At 44.6% G+C, this 26,805-nt stretch overlaps 2 protein-coding genes and 1 long non-coding RNA gene across 6 annotated transcripts in view; 2 read left to right on the plus strand and 1 right to left on the minus strand.

The window, feature by feature from the left end:
- Positions 1–9,671, plus strand: part of KDM5A (lysine demethylase 5A) — a 49,781-nt gene extending 40,110 nt beyond the window's left edge. Inside the window, exons 25-28 of one of the 2 annotated variants that reach the window (XM_055710712.1) lie at positions 1,432–1,591; positions 1,886–2,106; positions 4,366–4,776; positions 6,972–9,671. In XM_055710712.1, the coding sequence (XP_055566687.1) occupies positions 1,432–1,591; positions 1,886–2,106; positions 4,366–4,776; positions 6,972–7,184 (1,005 nt within the window). In that variant the 3' untranslated portion in view covers positions 7,185–9,671. Of the gene's footprint in view, positions 1–312; positions 392–1,431; positions 1,592–1,885; positions 2,107–4,365; positions 4,777–6,971 lie in introns of those variants that run through there. The other variant, XM_055710713.1, reaches the window with a different exon arrangement.
- Positions 9,672–12,149: 2,478 nt separating this feature from the next.
- Positions 12,150–19,696, minus strand: LOC114016297 (uncharacterized). Its single transcript, XR_003560684.2, has 3 exons — positions 18,555–19,696; positions 15,402–15,577; positions 12,150–12,234 (listed from the first exon to the last, which is right to left on the minus strand). It is a non-coding gene; the product is annotated as an uncharacterized LOC114016297 (long non-coding RNA).
- Positions 19,697–19,984: 288 nt separating this feature from the next.
- Positions 19,985–26,805, plus strand: part of SLC6A13 (solute carrier family 6 member 13) — a 36,095-nt gene continuing 29,274 nt past the window's right edge. The window contains exons 1-3 of one of the 3 annotated variants that reach the window (XM_055710714.1): positions 19,985–20,068; positions 23,368–23,432; positions 24,965–25,186. In XM_055710714.1, coding sequence (XP_055566689.1) covers positions 24,970–25,186 — 217 coding nt within the window. In that variant the 5' untranslated portion in view covers positions 19,985–20,068; positions 23,368–23,432; positions 24,965–24,969. Of the gene's footprint in view, positions 20,069–20,427; positions 20,635–23,367; positions 23,433–24,964; positions 25,187–26,805 lie in introns of those variants that run through there. The other 2 variants (XM_005440851.4, XM_027807687.2) reach the window with 2 other exon arrangements.

Consider the following 26,805-nt stretch of genomic DNA (forward strand, 5'->3'; position numbering starts at 1 on the left):
TATGTCCACCAAATGGTGATATTTTTTTATTAATTGGTCTGTTGCTCCTGAATTTTCTTTAATGTAGTATAATACGATATCCAGAGCAAGATACTGTATGATATATAAACTTTACTTTGTAGGGGGAAATATCTTCCTCTTTCTGAATATACTTATTCTGCCTCTTCATCTGGGCAATTTAAATCTCAGTTTCCCAATTCAAGTTCTGTACTGAAATCATTAGTGTGCACTTCACTTCCTTTTAAACATGTAACTGAAAGCCAGAGAGAGATTACCATTCTTAAACTCCCTTTTTATGTCATGAAATGACAGTGTCTGGGTGGTACAATTTCCTGAGTTGGCCATTTTGGGACCCACACAGCTAATCTCCAGGTAAATATTGTCAATAACTGCTCTACAGCCTTTATCTTCTTGGGTTTTTTGTTTTGTGAAAGATTTCAGTCTTACACGGCATGCTAAAGGTGTTTAACCTGTTGGCCAGATTCATCACAAATGTAATGGGGCATCTAAGTTCTGGAAAGTGCTGTGGAAACAGGCAGCTGGTTGAGGAGATTATCTTTAATAATTTCACCTGCAGGGGTGAGGAAGAAGAGGGAGAAGTTAGTACTAGGAGGTGTCAGGGAATCTACTGAGATGGGCTTGTGCCTTCTGGATTCTCTGCTTAAGTCAAACAAAGCTTCTCCCACTGCTAAGAGATTTCTAATCTCCCTTCTTTAATGGATCCACCTGTACCTGAAGGCAGTGTTTCAGTGTGTGATGTATCTAGAAAGTCAAGCATCCCATCCTACACAATGCATTGAGCTGAGTGCAAGTCAATGCCATCGCTACTCTGTTCATGGAAACAGTGTCAAATATTACAGCCCTCTTCCTCCCACTGTTTGGTTCTATCTTAATATGGTTCAGGACTGCTGTAAAAGTCCCTATCCCAGGGCAACGTTTGATTGTTTGCCATTATGTTGATATTTGTGCTGGAACACCCTGTTTTTTCATCTTCCATAAGATCTTTAATTGTTTCTTCCTATAGTAACTATTATTTACTCAGCGTACTTCTGCTTTACTAAAGATACCACTCATTGTGGTCTTGCAGCCAAATTTTTCAAGAAAAAAAAGTTACGTAGGCCAAGAGTAAGCCTTTTTTCATTACCGTGACTTTTGAAGACCATACTTGAGGGACTGGTGAGTGAGGAACCTTGTCAAGCGTTTCTCATGCAGTAGCTATAAACCTATTGACCTATCTCCGTAGTTGCTTTGTTCATCCACTATTTAAGTAGGGATGTAACTTGTACCTTTTGCACATGGTCTTGTTGTCTCTGGTGGGGTGCTTCAAATTGTAGGGTTTTAGGAACAGTGAACTGATGAGTCTTAGAATTTACTTTGAGGTAGGTATTTTCTGGATCCAGATGTTGCATGTTTTCTGTGGGTCTTTTTCAGGACAATGCCAGTGTAAAATCTTCTAGCAGCTTGGAGCCCAATTTGTTTTGTGATGAGGAAATCCCCATTAAATCGGAGGAAGTGGTGACGCACATGTGGACGGCTCCCTCATTCTGTGCCGAACATGCATATTCATCTGCTTCTAAAAGTTGCTCTCAAGGTATTTGCTTTTGTATACGTTGAGATAAAATTAAAAAGATAGCTGGGACGAGCAGTCAGTGAGGAGGGGAACCGCTATGTTACCTGGCTAGTTGTAGAGGATATGTTGCCTGTGAGAAGGTACAGTAGAGTTACATTGCAACTAGTTTTCCTGATGTCTGATATATAAACCTTTGTCAATGTTTTTTGCTTGGAATTGTCTCCCTACTTAGATTGTTGCTGTAGAAAGTATGCAATTTCTTTTGGGTTTGGTCTCTTGCTTTTGTCCTTACATGACTTGCCTCCTGTCTAAAAGGTTCTAGCACTCCAAGGAAGCAGCCTCGGAAGAGTCCACTGGTACCTCGCAGTTTGGAGCCCCCTGTATTGGAGCTGTCACCTGGAGCGAAAGCTCAGCTAGAAGATCTAATGATGGTAGGAGATCTACTAGAGGTATCACTGGATGAGACTCAGCATATCTGGCGGATTTTACAGGCTACTCATCCACCCTCTGAGGACAGGTTCCTTCATGTCATGGAGGTATGGAACTTAAGAAATATTTTGGTATGGCAAAAGCCCCAGCCACTTCTTTCTTTTCTTTTTTCATTATTATTATTATTATTATTTATTATTATTATTATTATTATTATTATTATTATTATTATTATTATTATTTATTATTATTATTATTATTATTATTATTATTATTATTATTATTATTATTATTATTATTATCATCCTGGGTAGTTGAGTGCTTAGTTACTTGACATGTTTGGATTTCAACTGGGGACTAGTAGATTCCAGAAAAAAATAATTAAGAGATCCAAAAATTCAGTTCTTGATCACTCATACCGTAGCACTGTCCTCCACAATTAACCGTATTTAGAACAGTTTTCTCAGGCAGTTCCATATGCAAACCTTATTTTAGGAAATGTAAGGTTAGGGAAGGAAATGCTGTTCTTGATTATATAACCAGAACTGATCTGCAAAAAAAAAATCACAAGACACAAGAAACGTTTAGGAAGATGGAAAGTCTACACTTAGCTTGTATGACCTGTATGTTACTGAACTTTTTGTTGTTACTGGGGAAAGAACATTTTTTTTCAACAAAACATGGTTTGGTAATGCAGGTAGTAAGATTCCTATTATTCCTCAGGATAACATAGACATAGTAATTTTCTTATTAATATACTCTTCAGATGCACTGATCACTTTGCTCGGCTGACAGTGAATGAGGCAGGTTTATCTGCTGATTCTGAGGTCCAGTCAGAATCACTTGGCTTCATTCATGCGGTGGGTAAAGGATGTGTGCTGGAAGAGAAGGTCAACTGTTGTGCTGAAGAGCTGTACTGGAACCCATCCTTCATCATCTGTCAGGTGAAGTTAGGGGTCAGTTTGACCATGTGTGGTTAGGGAGTATATGATGGCTTTTTGGATTACTGAACTGCACAGGAATTGAAGATGGTTCCTTCTTGACTTTTTCGTAGTATACAGTCAATGTAAGATGGTTACATGCTGTGAGCAATGAGGTCAGATGTGCATATTAACCAGTTGTCTCATTTTCTTCAGTGCCATCCTTATACAATGGCAAAGTCAGTGTTGCCAAACTGCCATTAGTTAGGACAGTAGTATAAAGCAGACCCTGCCTCCAAAGTAGTCTGCTTTACCATGTTTTGAGCGAGGTGCTTCATAAGCTTAAAGTTCTTATAGTGGTTTAGGCATGGAATTCATTGAAGAACAGTTTGAATGCCAGCACATAGCAATTTATAAACAGCATGCCAGACTGTTACATTAATAGTTTTAAGCACAGCTTTTTTTATTCAGGGAAGGGGGCTAAGAGGGTGTGTGCGTAGTGACATATTCTGAGTAACCCTTATGAACGCTTGTTTGACCAGTACTGCTCATTTTTAATGGAATACCTTTCTACTTACACGGAAAACAGGTAGACTTCTGTAAAATCATCTTCAGAGGATTTGTTTTTGGGTGGAGGAGCTATACTAAGTAATTTACAATAAACAGAGTCTTTCTTTACTGGCTTATAGTATGTCCTTAATCTACTAATAATTATGAAGGTTACAGTATATAGCTGGATTAACTGAAACTGAGTCAGTCCTGTTTGTAAAAAAGGAGCTATACATGTGAATCTTCCAGATATATATAGGTCTTGTCATTGTGGATGATACCTGCAGCAACAGAATTTGCCAATTTTAAGCCTCGCTTCTGATCTGAATCTGCTATGTAAGAGTTGTTAATGATATTTACGATGTGCGTCAGTTTGGAAGCTATTCAAATAATGGATGTTACTTTCCCTTCTCTTGCTTGAGTTGATGATACATTTTAAAAATTCACCCATTGCTTTTTCTTAATCTCCAGAATAGCAATTGCTTTCTCTCAAAAATAATTACAGGCAAGACTGACCTAGGATGAAAAATAAGCAAGAGTATCTAACAAATGATTAATCTTCTCAACTTTTATTAAAAAGCTGTGCGAGAAGGGAGTTGTAATTACTGCTTATTCTGCATCCTTACCCTTGCTGATGTTTTCTTTTTCCACTGGACATTTCTGATTGATTTTACTTTGAAACAGTTCATGCCACTTAGGGTTTGGGTTTTTTCCTAGTATGGTGAAAATAAATGTGAGGCCCTCTTTGTTTAGAATTTGTAACAGTATGTTGCTGAATAGGTTTCTTCATATCATGTCATGGTAATTGGGGTGGTAAGTACATCTTCCAAATCACAGATTTGCAGTATATGAAAACTTGCATTAAAAAAAAATTTTCTTCTCACCCTTTCCATGAAGGATGACAGCATGGATGAGAAACCACTGAAAATGAGAGGGAGAGACTCTTCTGAGAGGAAGCGGAAACGAAAGCTGGAGAGAGCAGAGCAGTTCTTTGGAGATATGAAGCAAAAATCTAAAGAGCTGAAGAAACTTGAAAAACCCAAGAAGAAGAAGCTAAAACTCACCATGGATAAGACAAAGGAGCTGAACAAGCTGGCAAAGAAGCTGGCTAAGGAAGAGGAGCGGAAGAAGAAGAGAGAGAAGGCAGTTGTTGCAAAGGTGGAACTAGCAAAAGAGAGCACAGAGAAAAAAAGAGAGAAGAAGGTTCTAGATATTCCTTCCAAGTATGACTGGTCAGGAGCAGAAGAGTCAGATGATGAGAACGCTGTGTGTGCTGCACAGAACTGCCAGAGGCCCTGCAAGGACAAAGTGAGTTTTTTTCTTAGTACTGTCATAGGGCAATTCCATGCAAAGTCAAAAACCCTAATGCAGTTTAATAATTATGTTGAATAGCACAAGTAACAAAAGTGTTATGATTTAGAAATGAGAGAGAATTGAGTAGTACTTGGGTAGGTACTTAGACCTAGTAGGAAAAACTATAGCACTTCTTAATTCTCTTAGGTACTTTAAACAGGAGAAGATGATGGAAAATTAGAATCTGGGAAAAGGTGTTAGTGGGGAAGTTTAACCTCTCCAGGCTGTGTAATTTTTTTTTGCTGGCTATGTGGAACATGCATTGGCTGATTCAAAGGATTAATTCTTTGACTCAACTAGAAATGTTCCTGACTTCATTGTGTTTCTGAGCAGAAGTGGAATATGCAGTGTTCCTAAATGAAGTAAATTTTCTGTATTTCTTACATACAGTCTCTGAACAGTGATGCTGCAGACTGAGTGATCTACAAGCTGCAGTACTTAATTTTTCTTGTTGGGGATAAATAATCAGTGATTTTAGACCTAACTGAATTATTACAAAAGAAACTTATCTGCCTGTGGCTGTGGTACTGCTTATCCTGATTGTCATCTTTTAACAAGGACTAATCGATGATGAAAAAAACGTTAGTGTTGGAATTTTTTTCCTGTCTCTTAGAAGAAAAAAATTTGTTCTCAATGAAAGCTGGGATTGACACCCTACTGTGCTGGCTTGCACAAGAACGTAGCTATTACCATAAATATGAAAAACTTATTTCTTTTTTTGCAAAATTGAAACATGGAATTGAAGTAATCATCTGAATACTTAAAAAGACCAGTTAAAAGACCAGTTTTTTAAGTTTAAAAGTTAAGTCTTAAACTTAGACCAGGGTTAGAAATTGCCCTCAGTTGCTCTAAAGAAGATTGAGTATTTATACCGTTGTTCTCTTCACAGATGATACTTAACTTATACTAGTACATTTTTACAGAATTTGAGATTGCAATAGGGAGGAGAGTGCCTTTAAATTCATATTATAAAGAAGGTTGTACTATATTTGTCAAATTTCCATAAATGAAACTGAGTAAAATTCCTGGTTGTATAATCAAAGCTTTTAATGGAATGACTGTCTTGCTGTGAGATTGGATGTATTTTTGTACATTTGACAGGTGAATGCCATACAAGAAAAAATGGCAGCTGTAAGAATGTGATGGCTGAAGCTGCAGCTGTTAGTGTCTGTTACTGGTCACTTTCAAAAATGAGTTCAGCAATAGTTTTCCTATGAACTAAAGTAAAATCTTGGGATGGTAATGTTTCTTCATTTTAGATAGGTTGCCACTACTGTCATTTTTCTAGTATATTTTCATTTTCACATGCCCCTGTAAGGTCAAAGCAGAACTACAGCAGTAACAATTTTCATAGCTCTACCAGTGCATGCCATTAAAATTAAGAATCTGTGTTCCTTATCCTGCAGATCTCTTTCTGCCCACTGACTCAAATTAACATGTACTTTTGCTCAGGGAGCTAGAGAAATCTAATTCATCTTTTTTCCTTCCTAAGTTTTAATTTGCTTTTTATGCCTTTTCTAATTGTTCTATAGCAAGTTCAGGTCAAAGTTTGAAATATGTTAGCTTAAACGTTCTGACACTTTGGAGTTACACTTTGTGTGCATTTTTTTGGCATTTGGTGGCCAGCTGTATACCCAATATTCAGGTGGTCGAAAAGTATTAAAGCTGCTGATGTCATGTGGCTGTTTTAGCCAAAAACATTACTCAAGTTCGTCTGTTTTCTGCAATTTTTAGGTTGCAGAAGGTACTGTTTGATAATGCATCGTAAGGGGATATGATTTAGGATGTGTATTTGTAGACTCTCTATGCTGAAATAACTGTCCTTTAGCATGCTACTATTTTAAATGTGTTCCAGTATTCGTGTCTTTCATGTGAGGAGAGCTGAGTGTCATCTTCTTCAACAGTAGTAGGGTGTTTGTATTGTTGCAGGCTAAGGATGCAAGAGAAGCAAGGTTTTTTGGAAGTGTGTTATTTTTTATTAAACTGAGGCAGCTTGTTAAAACAAGCTCTGTAGGGCATGATTTGTGCCAAAAGCTTTTGTGTTCTAGGTGTATCAGGTGGGTTTAATAGAAGGTATTTTCTTCATAGAAACAATGCCTGTCTGCCTTTCCTTGTAATAAACTATGTGTTGCTGATCTGATCTCTTGCAGGTAGACTGGGTGCAGTGTGATGGTGGCTGCGATGAGTGGTTTCATCAAGTTTGTGTTGGTGTCTCTCCAGAAATGGCTGAGAACGAGGATTACATCTGTATAAACTGTGCAAAGAAGCCAATGCAGGGACCAAGTAGCCCTGCTCATGCACCACCACCTCCTTTCTTACTGAGCTACAAACTACCAATGGAAGATCTTAAGGAGGCAAGTTAGCAGCTACTCGATGCCTGGAACTTGTTGGGAAATGGACCACTGAATCCCTACAGAAAGAAAGGGTTTGAAGCTAATGTAGCCACTGAGCTTCACTTCCAGGGATGTACAGACCTGCAGCAGAGTTGGTCCCTTCCTTACAGCTGGCTTCCTTCATAAAACGGGGATGTCAAGGCACAGTGGTACTGACTCATCTATGCAGACACCACCTGATTAGGAGCTCCAGCCAGTGTTTTTTGACTTGAGTATTTCCATCTTTGAGTGTGGCTTTTGCTCTTAGAGACTGAGCAAACCCGAGGCTGTTAGATTAGACACTTCAGGGTGTTAGAAGTATATGTTGGCAGTGGAGCTGGCCTGGAATTGGTGGGTGTAGGCTGGAGCTTTTAGGCCCACCAGGTTACCCTAAGGAGGTAACTTAGGAAAGTTCTTTTGCCTCCCCATGCCAACCCAGTGAGTAGGGCAGTGTCTTGGGAGAGGTAGGTTGCCTCCATATCCAGGCAGCTAACACTACATTATAAGGATGGGAGCAAGTGGATGAATTTTTTTTAAGTTCTCTTTTGTAGCTAAAGGGCAGAGGAGCTCATGATCTCAGAAATCAGCAAAGGTTCTGTTTACCAAAAAAAAGAAACCCAACTCTACTCCACTAAGCAAAATTTTCCTTAGTGGGGAGCATCTGATCTTCCTGTCCTGAGGAGGGCCAGAAATCATTGATAATGTCTAGCTAAATCAGAGCTTGGAAAGAGCAGAGTGCTTCCCTTCCCACAGGGGTGCCCTCTCCTGTTCTAGGCTTTGCATAGAGTTATGCACTCCTGCACATTAAAGTTGTCTCGCGCAGGATGGAGCTGGCAAGGAGGTACAGCGCGCAGGGCACCTGCTTCTGTGATCTGTACTGAGGGATGGGAAGAAAAGAAGACAGCCCACTTACCTCAGAGGTTACACTGACATGTGCTTCTGTGAAAAGTTTCACTCACAACTGTTTCCAGTATCACCAGGCTACGGGCATGGCCTCAAGCAATACCAGCAAGCAGTCTGCAGATACTGTTCGCAGTGCAAATCCCCCTCCCTGCTGGCTTTGCTGGATGTGTACCAGTGTACAATCAGCAACAGTTCTTGTTTGAAGTTGCCCCTGGCTTTGCCAGAGGACCAGAGGGCTTGGGGTCATCCTGGGTGACAGTTGTTTTAGTAAATCCATTTTTAAAGAAGGACTTGTTTTTACTTTTTTCTAAATGTCTCAGACTACTGACTTGTTCTATAAATAGATTATTTTTCTTTGATTTTTTTATACTTACCACTGTTAACCAGCAGCACAGACAGAGGTTCACAAAGCAAAAACCTGCCCCTGGGCTTGGGTTTTTTTACTCCATTCCTTCCTTGTAGTACAAGGAATTAGCAGTTACCTTCCCCATTCTAGCTTGACCAGCTGCCTGTGTTTAAATAGGTAAATACATTTCATGTGCTACCTTTGTGTTTGGGTTTGTTCCTATTAGTGGGGCATCTGGGCCTTAACAACTCCAGTGGATGCTGGCTTTGTGTATGTGAATGTCTGAAGCCAGCCGCTTGGCTGTCTTGTCCCCCTCTCCACTCGCTCCCTATTGTGTTTCCATTCTTCTGCAGTTCTAGGAGTGTTGTAAGTAGTGTCCAGTCTTACTAGGAGCTGGATTGGGATTTAAAGAAATATTGACAAAAACAAGTGTTCTGTCTTGACTGTTCTGACTGTTCTGTGTCCCTTCTCTTGTTCTCTAATATTTGGAAGTTTATTTATCTGGCAGAATTATCCATCCAAAAAAAAAAAATCCAGCTCAGGTAGACGAACTTTATTGGTTTCTTTTATTTGTGCCTGCTACCTGGGAAGAGGAAGATGTGTAAAAAGGAAAATAACTAAGATGGAAGGCAGAAGACAACAGGGTCTTAGGAGCTTTGAGTGCAAATTTGGCACAGACTTCTAATTCCTGCTCCTTGAAGGCTAATGTGATGTTAAAAGTGAAAACAAGCAGTGATTAAGCATGTGGCTGAATGGGCACCCTAGCGAACTCAAGAGTATTATTTGTTTACTTATTTATGAAGGAGTCTATGCTATAGCTAGACATACCCTCTTTTTGCTTCCAGTTACTTTTTTTTTTTCTTCTCAATGTATGCTTAGTTTTGGTAAACTGATTTAAACAGATGTTACTTTCCTTCAAGCTTTAACTGATGGTACTACATAAATGTTTCCCTATATGGAGTGGATAGACTATCTGTCACAGATGTTTAATCGTTCCAGAAGTAGACTAGTACAAGATTTCTTAAAGAATCCCAGTGTTCTGTATTCTTTCCTGACTCCTAGAATCCATGACACAACAGGGAAAATATGGTTAGCATATCCTGTTAGCCACTGAGCATACCCTCTTAACCATTCCTACATTTTCTGTCGTGATAAAGTCATTGTTACATGTAATTACCATCAACTGGAAAAGAGATCCTTTAGTAAATCTGCATTGAGTGTTCCTGTTCCTCTTGAGTAGAAGTTGTGGTGGAGAATGTTAACAGTAGCACTAGTTACAATGAGACAAAAGCAAACCGCTATACCATGCAATGGTCAATCATGCCACTTATAACAAGCATAGAAGAGTAAACAATGGAATGAAATGTGCAGAAGGTCACACTTCTAGTAGCTGTTTTTCATATTATCATATGGAGAGGCTCTTTATTACACTGTTGAAAGGAGGTTGCCACACTTTTTCTAGTTATGGATCTCTCATCTGCTTTTCGGGTAAGATGTTCATAAACTGAAGACCATTATTAGTTTTACATCTTATTGTTTAAGCTTATTTTTTTTAAGAGCATAAATCCTATCAAAGGATTGCTGATAGTGTGAACTTATGAATAAATGTTAACTTTTGGAAAAATCTGTAGATATGTAGTTAGTGGTTGAAAAAGCTAAAGCTGCAGCTGTGGTATTGTCTCTAGATCTTAGAGGTTTGAATCTTTATAAAAAAAACATGCAAAGAAGCAAGTTTAAGGAAATAATTTTCTTACGGGTCTGCTACAGCTGTAGGAAAAATCTCATGCTTTGGGGACAAAATCTCAGTATACACAAAATAATAGTTCATGTGTATCTATCTTAGTGCTATATTCTACAAAGGATGCTAGCCATTGTTACTGTTACTTCACTTCAAGTATCTGACACAAAGAAATTACTTGAGCTGTTGTGAGGGGTTAAAAATGGTCAGGACTTGAGTTGTGTGTCTTATACAAACCATGTGGTTTCAAGTTTGTTGTTTTTTTTTTAAGAACCAGGGCCTGGAATTGGGCAGCTTTACTTGCACAGAGGTAAATGTCACTCCTAAACTTCAGTACTGTTACTATTAGAATTTATGCTTTTGACAGATCATCTGTAGCTGAATGCTTGTGCAGCCTGGACTATTTGGTAGTGAGGGCTTAAGGTAAAATTGATGGTATTACGGAAATTATCTGAAGGGGTTGGAATATGGTCACACAGCGTAAGATAACAAATAGTTGTCTGTGTGTTATGTTAGCCACACTGTGAAACTGGCATTGACCTCTTCAGTTTTTAGAATCATAATTTAGTTTGAGGGGGACTTCTGGAGGTCGTCTGGGTCAACCTCCTGACCATAGCAGGGCTGACTTTGAAAGTAGGTCAAGTTTTTCAGGGCCATGTCCAATCAAATTTTGAATATTGCTAGGAATGGGCATTTGACAACACCTCTGGCTTCATGTTCTGGTTTGTAGCGTCTTCAGGGCAAACTTGTATAATGCACACTCAGATTCATTTGCTGTAGCTTGCCAAGAGACTGGCTCCGTATTTTCTGTAACCATCCACGAGGCAGTTGGAGGCTGTGGGTCCTGCAGCCTTAATTTCTAAGCTGAACAAACCCAGCTCAGCCTCCCTTGAGCCATGTCATGAGCTGCAGCCTTCTAAAAGTCTTGGTGGTCCTCAGCTGGACTTGTTGCATGTTTGTCAGTGTCTCTTTTTGTACTGAGAACCCCCAAATGGTGTGTTACTCCAGATGAAGTTGACAAGTGTTGAATACAGTGGAAGAAGAATTTCCTTTAAGCTGCTGGCCATGCTTTTACTATGCAGCCGGGTACAGGGTTGGCCTGTACAGCTGCAGGGGCACACACTGCTGACTCCTGTTCGTGTCCATTGTTAGCCCCAAGTCCCTTGGTTTATTATTTCTCAGGTGTGGGACTGATGAACTTAACACGCTTTCCATCAGCACATCACTCCAGCCAGTCAAGATCCAACTGAATGGGAGCCCCCTCCTCTCATGTTTTGGGTGGTCCTGCTGCTGTCCTCCTCCAACATATGGTTTGGTGTCATCTGCAAATTTCAATGTGCTCTATCCCACTGCCCAGGTGGATAAGATAAAACAGTAGTCTCCAGTACCAGCCCCTGAGGCACTCTGCTTGCAGCTGGCCACCTCCTAGATTCAAATCTTTGACTACTGAAGTCTGAGCACAGCAGTCCACCCCGTTTTTCACCCCCACTGTAGGTTGTCCATCCACTCTGTGTTTTTCCTGTAAAGGGTAAACATCCACTGCTCTCCGCTTGTTCGCAGGGCTCATCACAGAAGGCACCCAGACTGGGTTAAAATGGTAGTGGTGAGTTACCAGTCACCTTATCCTTCATGGGCCTGGATGTGGCTTTGAGGAGGATTTGTTCCATATCATCCCAGGGACCAGGGTAAGGCTAGCTGCCCTGTAGTTCCCCGCATCCTCCTCATTTCCTCCTCTTTGGTGAATGGGCATGACTTGCAGCAGTTTATCACAATCCATCAAGAAAGCGATATTCCATACAGATGTTTGCCTAGGCTTTGTTCATCGTTGTGGCACGTAAGATTCGAAAGAGAAAACCCAGGCTATTTGGATTGCTGTTTAAAAAAGGCATGGAAAACTAAATGGCAGAACCAAGCTCTTTTCATACCTCACACCTGAACTCCATGTGGGCTGGTGAGCAGTTACGTCAGTCCTATAAATGTAGATACAAGTCCAAGCTGGTCTGGTGGAAGTCAGTGTTACTGATGCCTGGTCCTTTTGCATGCAGTTCTTCACACTGGAAGAAAGAAGTAATAAGAATGACTGTGAACAGGGGCATCTCTTCTTCTAGGAGTGAAACAGTCTACAGCCGTTATCATTCAACAGTAAGCTGTTTACCAGGCAGTTGTCCAAGGAGAGCTATCACCTTTTTTTTTGTGGTGTTCTAATAAGTTACTGGAATAAGTTGAACACAGAGTTATTAGCAAAGTAAAACAAAGTATTCAATATGCATCGTTGCTTATTGGACATTCCTTGCTGTCATTCTAGGTGCATGTTGCATACCTTTAAAAATAGTGACTGAAAGAACCACTGTACGCTAGCAGTCATTTTGTATGTTGGAAAAGGAAGATTTTTAAAGGGTGGAAAAAGTTTCTTAAAATCATTCCTGAAATCACTGTTAATGCCCCTGTAAGAAGTTGAGAGTTGTGGTCTGCTAAAAGCAAGATTTGAGGCTTCCTGGAGTTAGATGGAAATGAAAAGCAGGGAGCTCCTTCAAATCCTCTCCAGCTGCAGTCACCAAGAATGTGTTTGGTCAGCCTGCCTGAACCAAACAGGAACTCCGCTTGGAGCGCCGAGGCAGCGGGGAGATGCAATAAATCCAGCTCTTATCAAAATTCTAGCCACACTGGCTTTGGGAGGGTGATAAATGCATAGGACAGCTGGAAACTGCACAGCAAGACATTGAGAGCATCGAGCCTTATGTAACGAGATGGCATGGTACAAATTAAGTTGCAAGGTAAAGGCAATGAAAGTAGCAAGGATTTATTGAAAAATGGAAATACTTGGTAGGAGACACGCTCTGAATGCCTTTGAAACAAAAGCCCTGCTGTAGTTAACAAGTTTTAATCCTAGATGGGGCATTGAGTCTCAGCTGGAGGCTTTTCAGAGGCCAGTTTTTGGCATTCTGTATATTGCTCTCCAGTCCGCCCAAGAAAACTTACAGCCAAGTGCCAGAGGGAGCTGCAGTGGGTAGCAATACCTGAGGAGAGCAGCCATCTCTGAACGTGCACGTCCCGAGACAGTTGATGTCACTAGCCAGCCTGGCATCTGCTTTTAACGGATGGGTGATGTGCCAGCATATCAAACTGCTGCGTCTGATTCCATGTTGATGCAGCCTTGCAGCAACCCGAGTCACCTGCCAGGCAAGGGCAAACTGCGTCGCTCCCCAGAGAAATAAGGTGTTTGCTACTGCTGTTACGTGGTAATAGCAGAGGAGCCTAACAACTCCAAGTAACGAATTTGAGAAATAGCTCAGATTTTAGTGGGATGTGATATGAGTAGCACATTCTGTTTACTTCTGTCAGCTGATGGTTTAGCTTTTGCCTTTCTCCAGCTGGAAATTTAGTTCGCCAGGTCTTGTCTGTGTCTCTGTGATGGCATTATCAGAGAAAAATACTGTAAAGGTCAAAATCTGGACATTGTCAGTGTATTGATAGTGTTGCATCCATTATTTCCTTGCTAGCTTTCCTGATTATCTTGTGCAGGAGGGAAGCAGGAGATAGATAGATGCTTTAGCTTTGCCTAGAAACATTCTGGGGAGGGACAATCCCTGCACACCAGTGTCTTGGAATACCTGGTAAAGAAGTGGAATCATCTGGTAGCAACCCTACCTAATGCTGGTGAACCCCCAGGTGAGTGTGTGGTACCTCTGTTCTTCATCTGCTGCTAGAAGGTGGTGATCTACTGGTGCAGCTCTAAACCATTATCCAGGTTTGTATCGGTGCTGGTAAGGTTTAAAGACGGCTGGGTTGCTTGCTTTCAGGGCGTTCCCTCGCACCGCAGCCTTCTCTGTAGTTTTAAAGGGAGACTGGTGGATCATCAGCCCTGGCTGCTCTTTCACACAGTTACTGTTGCATGAAAGGAGACCTGTGGAGCAGCCTGCCGGAGCCTTTGCCCTGTGGAGTGGACGGACTTCCTTGGTAATGAACGTGTGTGTAGAGCACCTGCTGATTAAGAAAGGGAAAAGAAACGTGACATGGTCCAGCGATGATGGCCCCTTCCTTGGACTATCACTCCCTGCATCTGCAGGGAACGTAGGTGCAGAAGAAAGTAGATCCTAGTGGTTTTAAGAATTAAGGGTTTAAGGGTGTGCCTCCTATGATGGTGATACTTCAGTGGCTTTTCATATCTCTCATATTTTTCCAAGCGGCATTTGTTAGAAGGGAATGGGTGACTTGTAATGGATTATAAAGTAAATATGCAATAAGAGTGCTCTGAAGGGATCCTGGCCTGTTCCTGAATGTGCATGTGTGCACAGCGAATTGGAGGCTGGAGCACTGATTTCCCCTGGCCTCTGGTAGGAATATTCTTGAAATGGTCATGCCCTAGGATTTAGCGATGTTAAAAAATTGGAGAATACACAAAATTGAGCAAATATATTGGAAGAGAGTGTACAGCATCAGAAAAGCTATTCACAACTGAAAGGTTGGGGCTTTTTTTTTTTTTTATCTTGCTGAGTGAGGCAAGTCTAGGAAGCTGACGAGTCAGATTCCTGTTTGGAGCAGAAAGCAGACATGTTCTTTATGTAACTGCTGTTTACAGAGTGTGCAGAGAGTGCTGCTGCACAAGCAACACCTGAGGTTTCTGCAAAACCAAACTTGCTTTGCTTTGTTCTAAAGAACATCTGTTCCAAGTCCTTGTTTCTGTCTCTGCTCCAGTGTCCTCAAACACAATTGCTTCCTGTGCTTTTTGCTTTCTTCCCCTGGGGCCTTCCCATTACACCTTGGGAAATCTCTGCTCCCAGGGAAGTGAGGCCAAAGGAGATCGGAACAAATTCCCTTTGCAGGCTCTTTCTGCTCCTCCCAAACTGCTTTCCCTTCCTGTTAGGGGAAGTCTCACCTACCACCCTTCTAGGGCTGCCTGTCTACTTGCAGAGAAGCTGTGGGACTCCAAACTGCCTCTCCACACCCTTTCCTACCTTGAAGCTCAGTATTTCCTTACCCCATGACAGGGAAGCATGGAGCTGCCATTTCCCACCTCCAAGCTGGCGCATCTCCATGCAGGCTAGCACCTCGCTGCTGTCCCATTAGCCCTGGCTGATCCTGCGGCTTCTACACCAGCTGGTTGCTGGAAGTGGAGAGGCTCTGTGGCTCAGCCTTCCAGGCAGCCCCAGGCTGAGCTTAGGAATGGCATGGGGCCATGTGCATCTTCAGACTACTTTTGACAGCAGCTGTGAGCTATTACCTGTGCTGCCCATGGCCAGTGGGCTGTGTAGGGCATTCCTTGTGTTCCTCACTGTGGTTGCACAGACAAAGCTCAGGTTTATCTCTTTGCTGAGTTCCTCTCTCCTGCGGTCCCACTGGCTTCTGTCTTTCTCCCTCAGTGCTATGTTCATCAGCATCGTTGGGACCAGATTTGGACTGCAATAAAAAAAGAGCTGTTTTCTGGTTTGTTCTGGTGTAAATCCACAGCTTCTGTTCTAGCAGTAGGGCAGATGCTGATACTGCTACACAGTTCAAATGTTGCGATAAGAAACTTGTAGGATAAATAAGTATATCAAAACCTAGTCTCCTTTTTCTCCTGGATCCTAGTTACAGTGAATACCAAGAGTAAAGGTTTAATTATTTCCTGCATCTGGATGCATCACCATGGATGCTTGCATTTTTTTTTCTTTGATCACCATGAAAACTTTACATTTGGGCTGTGTCTGACTTAATGAAACCACATTAATAGCACTCATCAGATGACTGGCAAGCAGTGCCTGACCCTCTGCCTTAGCTTGCAGTGGCCAGGAATGAAGTGTCTTCCATCAAAAAGCAGTGATACTCTGAGCCTGCCTGGCTGAAGGAAAGAAAGTAGTTAATTCATGTTCACGGTGGAGGTACCTTGTGTTTGTATGTATCTCTCCCTCTGACCTCTTGGTCAGGTCAGCCACTGTGTGTTTTACTTCAAGTGGGCATCAGTGTTTGAATTCCTGGTGACAAGAGGGTAGCATGGCTTCGAATTTGATATTAAAAAATTACAAAGAGTGAAGCACATGAGCAGCAGCACCCCTTTCATTCCCTCTGGAGAAGGCTGCACTCAAGCAGTGCCAGGAAGCCACCTTCTTTATTTAGTGTGTGTGTGGTGGGTTGACCCAGCCAGACGCAATATATCTGGCCCTGATCTCTGTGCCTAGGGCCTGGGCATGAAGCCCCTGCTCTGCTGCCATTCCTCCACTGGAAGGGTTAGCTTTCTTCAGGCATCAGTGGATCTAATTTGAGGCTTAGCTTTTTAATCTCTGGCACTCATGAACAGAAAAGTAAGATTGCCTTAAGTTACCAAAATTCGCTAATGACTTTTCACCTAAATTTTTGAGGAAAAAATGTCTAAGCTTGAAAGAAAGAGACTCAGTGCCATGATATGTTACAACTGACCACCAGAACAGGAATGACTTGTAGACAGGTCAGCTTCGGAGTGCAGCTTTCTTCAGGCAGAATCTCTCTCATCTGCCTGGGAAGATGTCTAAAGGCTTGAGATCTTGCTCGTGTTATGTCTCAAAGCCCCACTAAGCACTGGGCCACTTCGGTAGGTGAGTGGTAGGGACCACGTTGCCAGTATATGAGCTCCTTTTTGCTCTGCAGAGGTAACGGCGCCCTGGAGCACCTCCCTCCACTGACCTTGCAGGGACCTCAGCAGAGTGGCCCAGGGGAAGGTTGGAGAGGATGGGCAGCACAGGTCCCTCTGCTTCTGCCTGCCCTGCCCGAGTCTGCCGGTGATGGCAGAAGCAAAACTTGACACACAAAATGCTGCTGATGAGCAGGAGCTGGGAGCTGGCATGCTCTGCAGAGCCTTGCAGGGGTGCTTCTGACCAGGTAGCGTTTCAGGGATGAGCTCTGGACTCCCAGGTGGTGCTTCTCCAAGCACAGCATCCCTGCATGCTGTGTTGGCCCAGGAGGTTGGCTGGGACACTCCTTGTGCTGAAGTGAAGGCTGCCTGGATTGTTTTGAAGAGGTAACAACTCCTGGCAGTGCAGGGGTTTTCTAAAAATCTGCTGTATTTTTGATTTTTGGAAGCTGGAAAAACTGAACCCATGTTTTATTTCTTATTGACGTTTCTTGAAATACCAAAGTTTTCACTTTGTCATCTCTTAACTTAGAAAACTTACTTCTCGGAAGCTTTTAAAAACTTTCTCTCATTCTGTCCACACGTGACTATCCAACTATTGGATTGTCTCCCAGAATGGAAACTTTGTATTCTGAGTACTTACCAGCCCAGTAGGTCTCCTAACTTAAAAAGTATCCATTTACTTTTTTTAGAGTATGTAAATAAGTATGAACAGATGTTCTCAGAATACTGCCCAAACCTTGCCTGTTTAAAACCAGATTATGGGTTTTCTGTGGAAGCATCAGTTAAGCGGGTGCAACCCTGTCTCACCTCTGAGAAAAGCTTTTACTTTTTCCTGCCAGAACATCCCCCTTGCAGGCAGGCAGTGCAGGGGCATGTAAATTCCAGAATTCCAGCCTTATCAATGGCTTTGATTTAATTCTTTCTGCAGACGGGCTGTTTCAGATTTATATCTTCACCCCAGAGAAGCAGGATGAGGAAAGACCATCATCCTGCTGATATACAGCTTCTTCTTGCCCCCCTCCCCAATCTACCCTGTACCTAATCAGTCTGCTAATTGCATACTTGATGGCTGCTTAAGCCATACTACTATCATTAGTAGCCTTAAATTTTCATTTCCTTTGGCATATGGTTCTTGATATGAAAATGCCTTCTAAATAGCTCCTTGGCTGCAAGAAGAAACTGGTGAGTTTTTTCTTGATGCAAACTATCAATTTTCACATCAGGAGGCCAACAACTAATCCTTGGAGGAATGGTGATTCTTCCCTCTCTCTAAAATGTGCTCAGGCTCTGTTTCCCCTGTTACTCTGTAAGGGTTTGTTCAGGCTGTCCTGTCATTGGCAAAGTGGAACTGGGGAAAAGCCCTGAAAAACTGGTAGTACTTGATGGAGTTGAGGGGAAAGAAGGAGGAGATGCTGAAAAGGTTGAAACCTCCAGGCTTAGGAGTCTTTGCCTGCTACTCAACTCTTGTTTATATTTTATGTTATAAGCATATATATAGGTACTTATACATATGTGCTTATAACTGCATAACCTTGCAGTGTTTTCATTTTTGTCCCTAAATGAATTTGGGATACTTTTGAACTCTGAGTGGAAAAAAAAAACCCTGTTTCTTGACACAGCTGAGACACTGGCAATGGGAATTGACAGCTCTGTTGCTGTCCCTTTGTTTTGTGGCTAGGAATTCATGTTACAGCCAAAGTAGGTCTGGGGACACAGTCCTTTTGGTTTCAACTTCTTTTCCTCTGTGCTTTACCGCTTCTGATCGGAGGTGCATAGAGAAGGACTCACCAGCATGTTGTCAAGCTTATGTGTTGAGCACGGTGCAAGCATCACCTTTAGCTTCAGCGTGCAGAGGAGCAGAGGGTATGGCAGCGATATCTGCAGGAAAGAGTTCTCCAGCACTGCAAGTGTGCTGTCCTGCGTTCAAGCTGGTCCCTGAGCTCTGGCTAGTGCAGGAGTGTCATCTATTTATCTTCTGTATGCAGAGCACGGTGTCCACAGACAGGCGTATCTTGCACCACAAACAGCCTGGGCACAAAAGTGAGGCCTCTGCAACTCTGCAGGCATCCAGTGATGACGGGGTTTTTCTCGCCTCAGGATTCTGGTCTTTCAGGTTGTTTGGACACGGGTATTCACTGGGGAGGCTGCATCTGAATGAGGCTGTCCAATGGCTGCAGTAGGACCTTCTGCCACTGCAGGAAATGCAGGCTCTTGCAGTGGCTTTTGGCTTCTGCCACTGTTGTTTAAAAATATATGTGCCTTTCTGGGAGGGAGCTTAGTGGATCAAGCAAGAGTCAATCCTCTGTGCTTACTTTGGCCTCTTTCTCCGCTGAGCAGTCTCCAGGTTCCTGTAATGTGCCAGCCAGTATCAGCCTCTATTTACCTCCTTTCTGTGCATATTTGTGACAATTTTGCTTGCTCCAGCTGTGGTCACTTCAGCTGAATAATATTTTCAGGTTAAAAAGGCCAGTAGCAGGGTGGTTATCAGATAGAGGAAATGCATCTTATTTGCTCTGGCCTTTGGTTCCCAGATAATATAACGGCAAATTGTGTTCCTGGAAGCTGGGAGGTGGCTTGCAAGATTACATGGCCCCAAAATGCATTGAAGCAGTTTGTCACATGTGACAGAGGAGTGGAGGGGGAGGTGGAAGTGGGGAGCATAGCTGCTCTCAGTGTTTAGCAAAGGTCAGACATGGCTGATGCCTTCTTCACATTGGCAATGCTAAAGCAGTGGCAGCAATTGTGCCCTGGCCAGTGTCCTGAAAGCACTTTTGGTTCATTTGATAAAGGAACATATGTTCATTTAAAAGTTGCTGCCGCTTGCAGAGCAGTAAGAGGTTGTTTATACCTCCTAGCAACAATTTCCCTCTCTTCTTTTCCCCCTCATCGTTCCTCTAAGCGTGTCCCTTTGAATCCTTGCTCCTTTTAGGTCTGAACGACCTCTCCAGGTGGCTGAAGATGGCTGGGTGCTTTGGAGGAGAGAAATCTAATTAGCACTCATTCCCTACTGAGCTAGACGTAGACATGAAGCAAGACCAGACCTGGGAGTAGATCCTGTGGTTCCTACTAAAGCATGCAGGGTCACTGCTCCTGTGTGTGGCCCATGCAGGATGGGGTGAGCTGGGGCCAGTTCTTGTGCACGTCTGACCCAGAAAATGTCAAAGTACCTCATTATCTCCAGAGGAAGCTCGTTCCAGGCTTGCTCTCTGTGGGCTACGAGCACCTCTCTGGGAGTGCAGCCTCAGCTGCTGGTGGAAGAGTGGGACCAAGCTGAAGACAGAAATCCTGGCAAATATTGTAAGGTAAAGATGAGCAAAATGCAGCATAAATTTCAAGAGAGGAATCAACAGCCTTTACGATCAGGATTTTCCAGCCCTTGTCCTGGCTGAGGTGTGAGAGCACTGTCAGAGCCCCCCTGGTCCAAAGCTCTTGCTTTTCGCCAAACTGGGTGTTGGGGAGAAGTGGCTGAGCCAGCCACACACCACTCGTGCCCCGTGCACCAGTACCGCGCTGTTCTACGTCAGCAAGGCAGCTTGGCAGCCTGCCCAGGCCTGGAAGCTGCTTCAAGGACCCGCTCGGGGAGGCGTTGCTCCAGCGCAGGCTGTCCCGATAAACGTCAGATCATAGCTTGGCCACCTGGGACTGGGCTGGGAGGAGCACAGCTGCTCCGGCTGGCACAGTCTTCAGCCCTGTGCTCTGGGGGGTCACTAAAAAAGCCTCCCATTTCTTACCTGCGGCAAGGGAGGCCGCCAGCAAAATAACCCCCCTGTTCCATCCTGGGGGGTGGTGTGTGGGACAGGCACCAGCATCAGCACTGACACTTGCCAGCACTTGTAGCAACGGGAGGAAGATGCTCTGCAGCCACCCGGTGAGGTTCAGCTTGCACAGCTCTGGGTGACACATGCTGCAGCAAAAGTCCTTCCCTGGTGTTCTTATTCATGTGAATAAAATAAATGTATGTGTACCTACCCAAATATTTTAAAATGGCATTATCTTAGCATTTCTCAGGATTAAATTATTTTCCTGTTCTTACAGCATGCATGTTATCTTGGCTTGTTCCTTTGTTTGTTTTTCTTTTCTTTAAAAAAAAATCCACTTTCTTTCATCTCTCTTACTTGTTTCTTGCAAATCTGTTTCCTAAGGTTTTGTTTCTGACTGTCCCCGTTCTTCTACTAAGACCCAAAATTGAGATGTCATGCTTTGCATTTTTCCCTTTAGCTTTTCATTGCCTCTGATGGGCCAGTTAAAGTCCCTCCCAGTTTCTTTGCCTTCTGCAGTTTCAAAAATGTCTGTTGAAAATACGTTTTTCTGTAGTTTTAACTGATCCTTTGTGATGTTTGCGGGTTCTCTTCCTATCTTCAGTCAAAAGATTTGGTTGGTGTTGTTTTTGTTGTGTTTTTTTTTTAACCTCTCAAGTAACATCTCTCAAAGCCATATAGACTACTTCTTGTTTCACCCCAGAAGATTTGCAAGGTGATGTTTTACTTTAAATATGCTTTGTTTTGGATTTTCCAGCTTGCTTTTACACTTGCAGATTTAATATTTCCCCTTGTTGCTTATGTTTACACTGAACATTTGTTTTCATTTTCAACTTATTGTTGTGTTCAGTGCAGTCTCATCTCACTGGGCAGAAGTCAAATAGTTTGCTATTGATTACACTGTTTCCTATCATAGTCTATTAGTTCCTGCCAATTAGTTTGTTGTCCTGTTGATAAGATTATTGCCATCAGTGCACTGTAGTGGTCGTGGTTATCCAGGGGTATTTGAGCAGCAATGCTGATGCATGCAGTATGAGAGTGTCTAGAAATGTTTCCTTATTCCGTCTCCTATCTCCTTACACCAATCTGTTGCATAAGGCAAAATATTATTTGACTTTGCTGTTCTTTTTTAATCCCTGTATACTTAGCCTAACTATCTAACAACTACACTATTCGTTGTAAGATGGTTTCTGCACAGGGATGTTCCCTGCTTCTCACAGTCTTGTGTAATTCCTGCTCTGGAACATCTCTGGTTTCCAGCAACCCGCAATTTGAGGACTGGAGCTGGCTTTTATTGGACCATCCTGTTTAATCGCTGCTATGCCGGAGCAGCCCTTTGTGAATTTCCCTAGTTCCTTTCCAAACAATATTCTGTGGCAATGGCCACAGGTACCATGTTTAATTATGCACAATGGGAGGAAAAAGTATTTCCTTTTGTTTTAAATCTGAATATTTTATCACATGCTATTAGTTGTTGCACCATGAGATGTAGTGAACAATGTATTCATCTTCTCTGTCTTATCCTTGTTTCTTAGACCTCTGTTGTCCCCTTCTTTTTATCCTAAGCGTCTCTTCCTGACATGAGGAGTCATCATACATTTGATCACTCTTTGGTTGAATCGGTTCTTTATCTCTGCCCATCCCTCTTCCCTTTCCCTGTTTCTCCTGTAGGAAGGCCAGTGCTGTGTGGGTACCCCATAGATTAACATGTGACACCGCAGAGTTTACTGCTTTGTTCCTGTTCCCCTAATACCTTCTCAAACTGCCTGTACACAGCTCAGGTTTTTCTGCTGCTTTGCAGGCCTGATACAGAGACATTGAAACCAAAAGTGTGATGGTTTTGTTCTCTCTTGCCCAAGATATTTATCAACAGATGTAATAAAAATATTTCACAACCTCGCCTCACTTACATCCTTGGACCATCACAGCTGTAACACATCTACCATGTACAATATCCCCTTCTGTTTGCCTTTTTTATGGCTTCAAAGTATGGAGCTAATGTCATCATTACCTGCAGTAATCCCAAAACCTCTTTCCCCAGCAGCCACAGCTGATTTTGCAGCTCAGTGTTGGGTATGCACAACTGGAGCTTGTTTTCTTCCTGCTGCATTGTTATTTTATTTTTTTTTTTTTTGTCTACTGCGTGATTGCCTGTGCCCATTGCAGCTTCTGAAGTGACACCCTGGGATGGGGCAGAGATGCTCCTGGGAAAGATCAGTGGCAAAGATCCCTGCGTGTGAGGGAAGAGAGTTTGCAGTCTGCTGAATTTCTGAATAAGGCTGTTTTGGGCCCCTAGTAAGAAGCAGCAGAGAGTTGAGCAGAGTTTATTTCCAGCTCGGGGCTCTGCTGCCCATCACTGCTGCAGCCATGGCACAGCCCAGCCGTCTCCCTGGGCAGGGTGGGTCAGGCTGCGATGCAGGACGCTGCCCTGTGCCCATGTGTTCTCTGCTAAGGAGAGACCCCGTGATGGGAATTCGCTGTGAATTTGTATTTTATCTCTTACCTCGTCCCAGTAGGTCTTGGGGCTTTGGCTCCCTCGGGCAGAGCTGTGGAGGCACCTGTGTGTGGTGGTCTCCCCTTTTTCCTGTGCCTCCAGGGACAGCGCTGGGCAGAGAGGTGATGGAGAGTGGGAGCCAAGCAGTCCCCGGCCGGGGAGGGAGGGCACTGGTGGAGGCAGCATGAGCCCTTCTCACAGGCGGGGGGAACGAGCCCCTTTGCACTGGCCATGAAATCAGTCATGTGTAGGTTTTTGTCCAGCCCTGGGGGGTGGGGGAAGGAATGTGGGTTGGGCGAAGTCTAGGATTACACCACCGCTGAATTTTTTCTTTCCACACTTTAAATAGCCAGCACCTTTCAGTCCTGCCTTCGCGTCTCCCGTCGGCTCCCGCCCCGACAGCACCGTCGCAAGGTAACACCTCTGCCCCCGTTTCCTTCTGCCCTGCTCCCCCTGTGCCCCGCACCCACCCGGGGCTGCCGTGGATGAGAGGTCACGGTGGCTTTCTGCCTGTTTAATCATTTTCTAGCGTGGAGGGGTCCTCCTTGTCCTTCCTTGTGGCCGCTGTCAAATGCCTGCCAGTGTTTCTTGCTCCTCTTCATGTCCCAAAGTGTTTTTATAGGGGACTGTGCAGGGGGAGGGGAGAGGTTGAAAGTGCTGCTTTGCCCTGGTTTTTTTCCTCTCCCTGGATCCAGGGAGAATATCATTTGCTGCCAGTGCCTTTTCCTGCTCTCCTGGTGAGGGAGTTGCAGGCGGGAATGAATGGCAGCGTTAGGCTGGGGCTCGGGGAGCTGCCTATGCAGGGCATGAGCAGGTTCAAGGGCTGGCACCACGTGGAAGAAGGTGTCCTCCTTGGCATAAGGTCCTCAGCAACCCACGTTGGTGGGAACGACGGTCCTCACTCCTTGCTCCGTGGAACTCGGCAGCCAGGGGGTCTGCCTGTGAGGAACAGGCTTGAACACCCCTGAGCCTCCTAAATGGCTGCAGCAGAGCTGGTGCCACCCGTGCTGCCCGTACCTATCTCCTCGCTGTGCTGAGGCATCTGCTGTGCACCAACAGCCGTTTATGCTATGCCCTGGCTTTCCTAGGAGGAGAGGTGTTCCTCTCAGAGGTTTTTTGGGGAAAGTGGGACAGCAGGAGAGGTGCCCACTTACTCTGTGCCAATCTTTTCTCAGTAGACATTTGTTTAGAGATGGGAGAAGCTCTTGCAGTGCCAAAGCTTCCTGAAAGTGGTACTGTGGGGAGCCTCTGCAGGCAACAGGCAGCTGTTCGGAGGGGCAGACCCTGTGAGAGGAGAGATCCCAGATGGCCGTGACATCTGCACCCTTTCTTTTCCTGCTGTTAGAAGGATAGACCCTTTCTGAACAATCACCTTTTCTCACAGACTAGTAGATTGCCAGCAACAGTTGCCACCACCAAAGGCAGAAACTTGTTTGCCTCTTGTTTCAGTTAGTCTTCTTCCTGCATCTAAAACTCTAAGGCTTTCATTGCATGGTCTTTAAAACCAGACTTTGGTAAGCAGCAACAGAGGAGAAGAGAAACTCTTATAAAATATCTTGTCAAGTATTTGATCCCGCTCTTGTTCCCCTCCAGCCCTAAGTCTGTTCCCTGTACTGGCTGCAGTGGGAGTGCCAGCCTGGCTGAGCCGCTGGGTCTCTGTGTGATGCTGTGCTCAGAGGATGGATTTGCAGAATCAGGAGTGTTTTGAGAGGAGTCAGTTAAGAATAATGAAACTGATAGGAGCTTTTAAGGAGTCGTTTTGGACTGAACAACGATAGTGCATGCACGCTTTTAGCACCTGGCTGTGAGTAGTAATCAGTATAAGGAGTGAGAAAGGAACAGTTCAACGTGCACGTGTCCTCTCCCCTCTCTTGCCTCCTCTAGCCCAAATTTTTGGCTCATTGCATGGCTTGTTCTGAATGTAACGAAGGAAACTCCTTCTGAAGGTGGGATGGATTATAGAGTCCCCGGTGCTGTCAGCAATGGTGAAACGGTGCCCGCACACCCCAGCATGGAAAAGGAGAAGGAGGAGGATGAGGATGAGGACCAGACCCTGGAGCGAGGACAGTGGAACAACAAGCTGGAGTATGTCCTGTCTGTGGCTGGGGAGATCATCGGCCTGGGAAATGTCTGGCGCTTCCCCTACCTCTGCTACAAGAATGGCGGAGGTAAGTGCAGCCCTGGCCCCCCGGCGAGCCCCAGGGGCACCTGGTCACCAGCGTTCCTCTGCGGTCTCTCCTGCCTCTGTGACATCCGTGTCTGGTCCTGCTTACTGCTGGCAGCAGCCTCTCAGCAATGCCCAAGTCACGAGCCTGCAGGGAGGATGCCAAACCTGACAGTGCCATCTGTGCCACAAGCAGGGGTTGTTTTGACACCGTGGGATGTGGGTAACTAAGTGGCAATGTCCGGGGGTTTCTGATGGCTGTAGCCGTGCTTCGCTGAGGCATGTGGAGCCTTGATCCTGCTGGTGAGGTGGGTGGCCATCTGCAGGGGGAGGCAGGGGGAGCAGGGTGGGGGCTCGGCTCTGAGCAGCATGTCTCACCCCAGGCAGCTCTTCCTTGAGTTGCACCAGGCACCCTGTGCAAATAAGACGGTGGGTCCTGGCAGCGTAGCAGGGAGCAGTGCGGGAGGCCGTGGGGCACCCATGTCCTTGCAGGCACTGCGAGGAACTGCAGCGTTTCCTGGAGGCTCAGGGGGCCTCCAAGGGGTTCTCAGTCACAGGTCCTGGTCTGCTGTCTGACCGTGGAGGGATGTCCCCCAGCTGCTGGAGCCGGGTGGCAGGGACAGGGCAGAGTGAAGGGGTTTTCCTTGCCTCGGTGCAGAAGCACAGCCCCCCTCCTGTGCTCCACCGGCATCTGCTGGGGCTGCAAGGGTGTGGAAGAGGGCACTGCTGCCTCTGAGCCGCACGGCAGGGCTGTGAGGTGTGTGGATGGATGTGCTTGATGGGGAGAGAGGGAGCAGAGTGTTGTTACTGCTGAGGTGCCAGCACACCGGTGCTGCTCAGGCTGTGCTCGGCAGTGACTGCTGGCCTGTCCCCTGCGAGGCTGGGCTGGGCTCGCTTTTGCAGGTGGGGTTTGCTGTGGGCTTTTACAGGTGTTTGTGGCTTCCTTTTAAGGGAGAAATTACTTTAAAAACCAGAAGCCTGTAAGCTTTTCTCAAGTTTGGTTCAGTGGCATGTAAAGAGAGAGAGCTGCTCTCCCTGTCTTGTGATTAATTGCTAATTAAGCTCTCCGGAAGGGCAGGGGAGAGGGGAAACAGTGCTTGGCTGGGAGCTGGTGGGGAGCAAGCACTGGGGACCCAGGGCTGAAATCCCCTAGCTTGAGCTTGGGGTAGTCTCATGGGCCTCACTAAACTGCTTTCATCCCAGTGGCATAAAAGAGGATTAACTGCTGTTTAGCTACTTTCATGCCGTGCCTTGCTCAGCACTTGTTTCTTTTCACCAGGTGGTCAAGCATTTTCTTTCTCTGTTGAAAAAGGAGGATTTTTCATGTTTTCTTTTTCCACAGGGAGCGTTTCTTGGCTTGCTGAGCCATGTCTGCTCCCACTGCTGCACCCTTCCCAGCTGCCATCCTGCATGGGGAGGGGGACCTGGGACCTTGTCCCGGCACCCCTTGCCTTGGGTGCCAGGAGAGAGCTCTGGGAAAAGGGGAGCTGCCGTGTGTGGTGGGACAGCAGGGGAAAGGCACAAAAAAGGGATTGATTTCTCAGCCTTCTTTCCTCCCGAAAAATGGGTCTGAGGCAAAGGCCCATGAAGCAGCAGAGACGATGTAGAGTTTGACATCTCAGT

The sequence above is a fragment of the Falco cherrug genome, chromosome 5, assembly GCF_023634085.1.
Source record: "Falco cherrug isolate bFalChe1 chromosome 5, bFalChe1.pri, whole genome shotgun sequence".
Classification (NCBI taxonomy): domain Eukaryota; kingdom Metazoa; phylum Chordata; class Aves; order Falconiformes; family Falconidae; genus Falco; species Falco cherrug.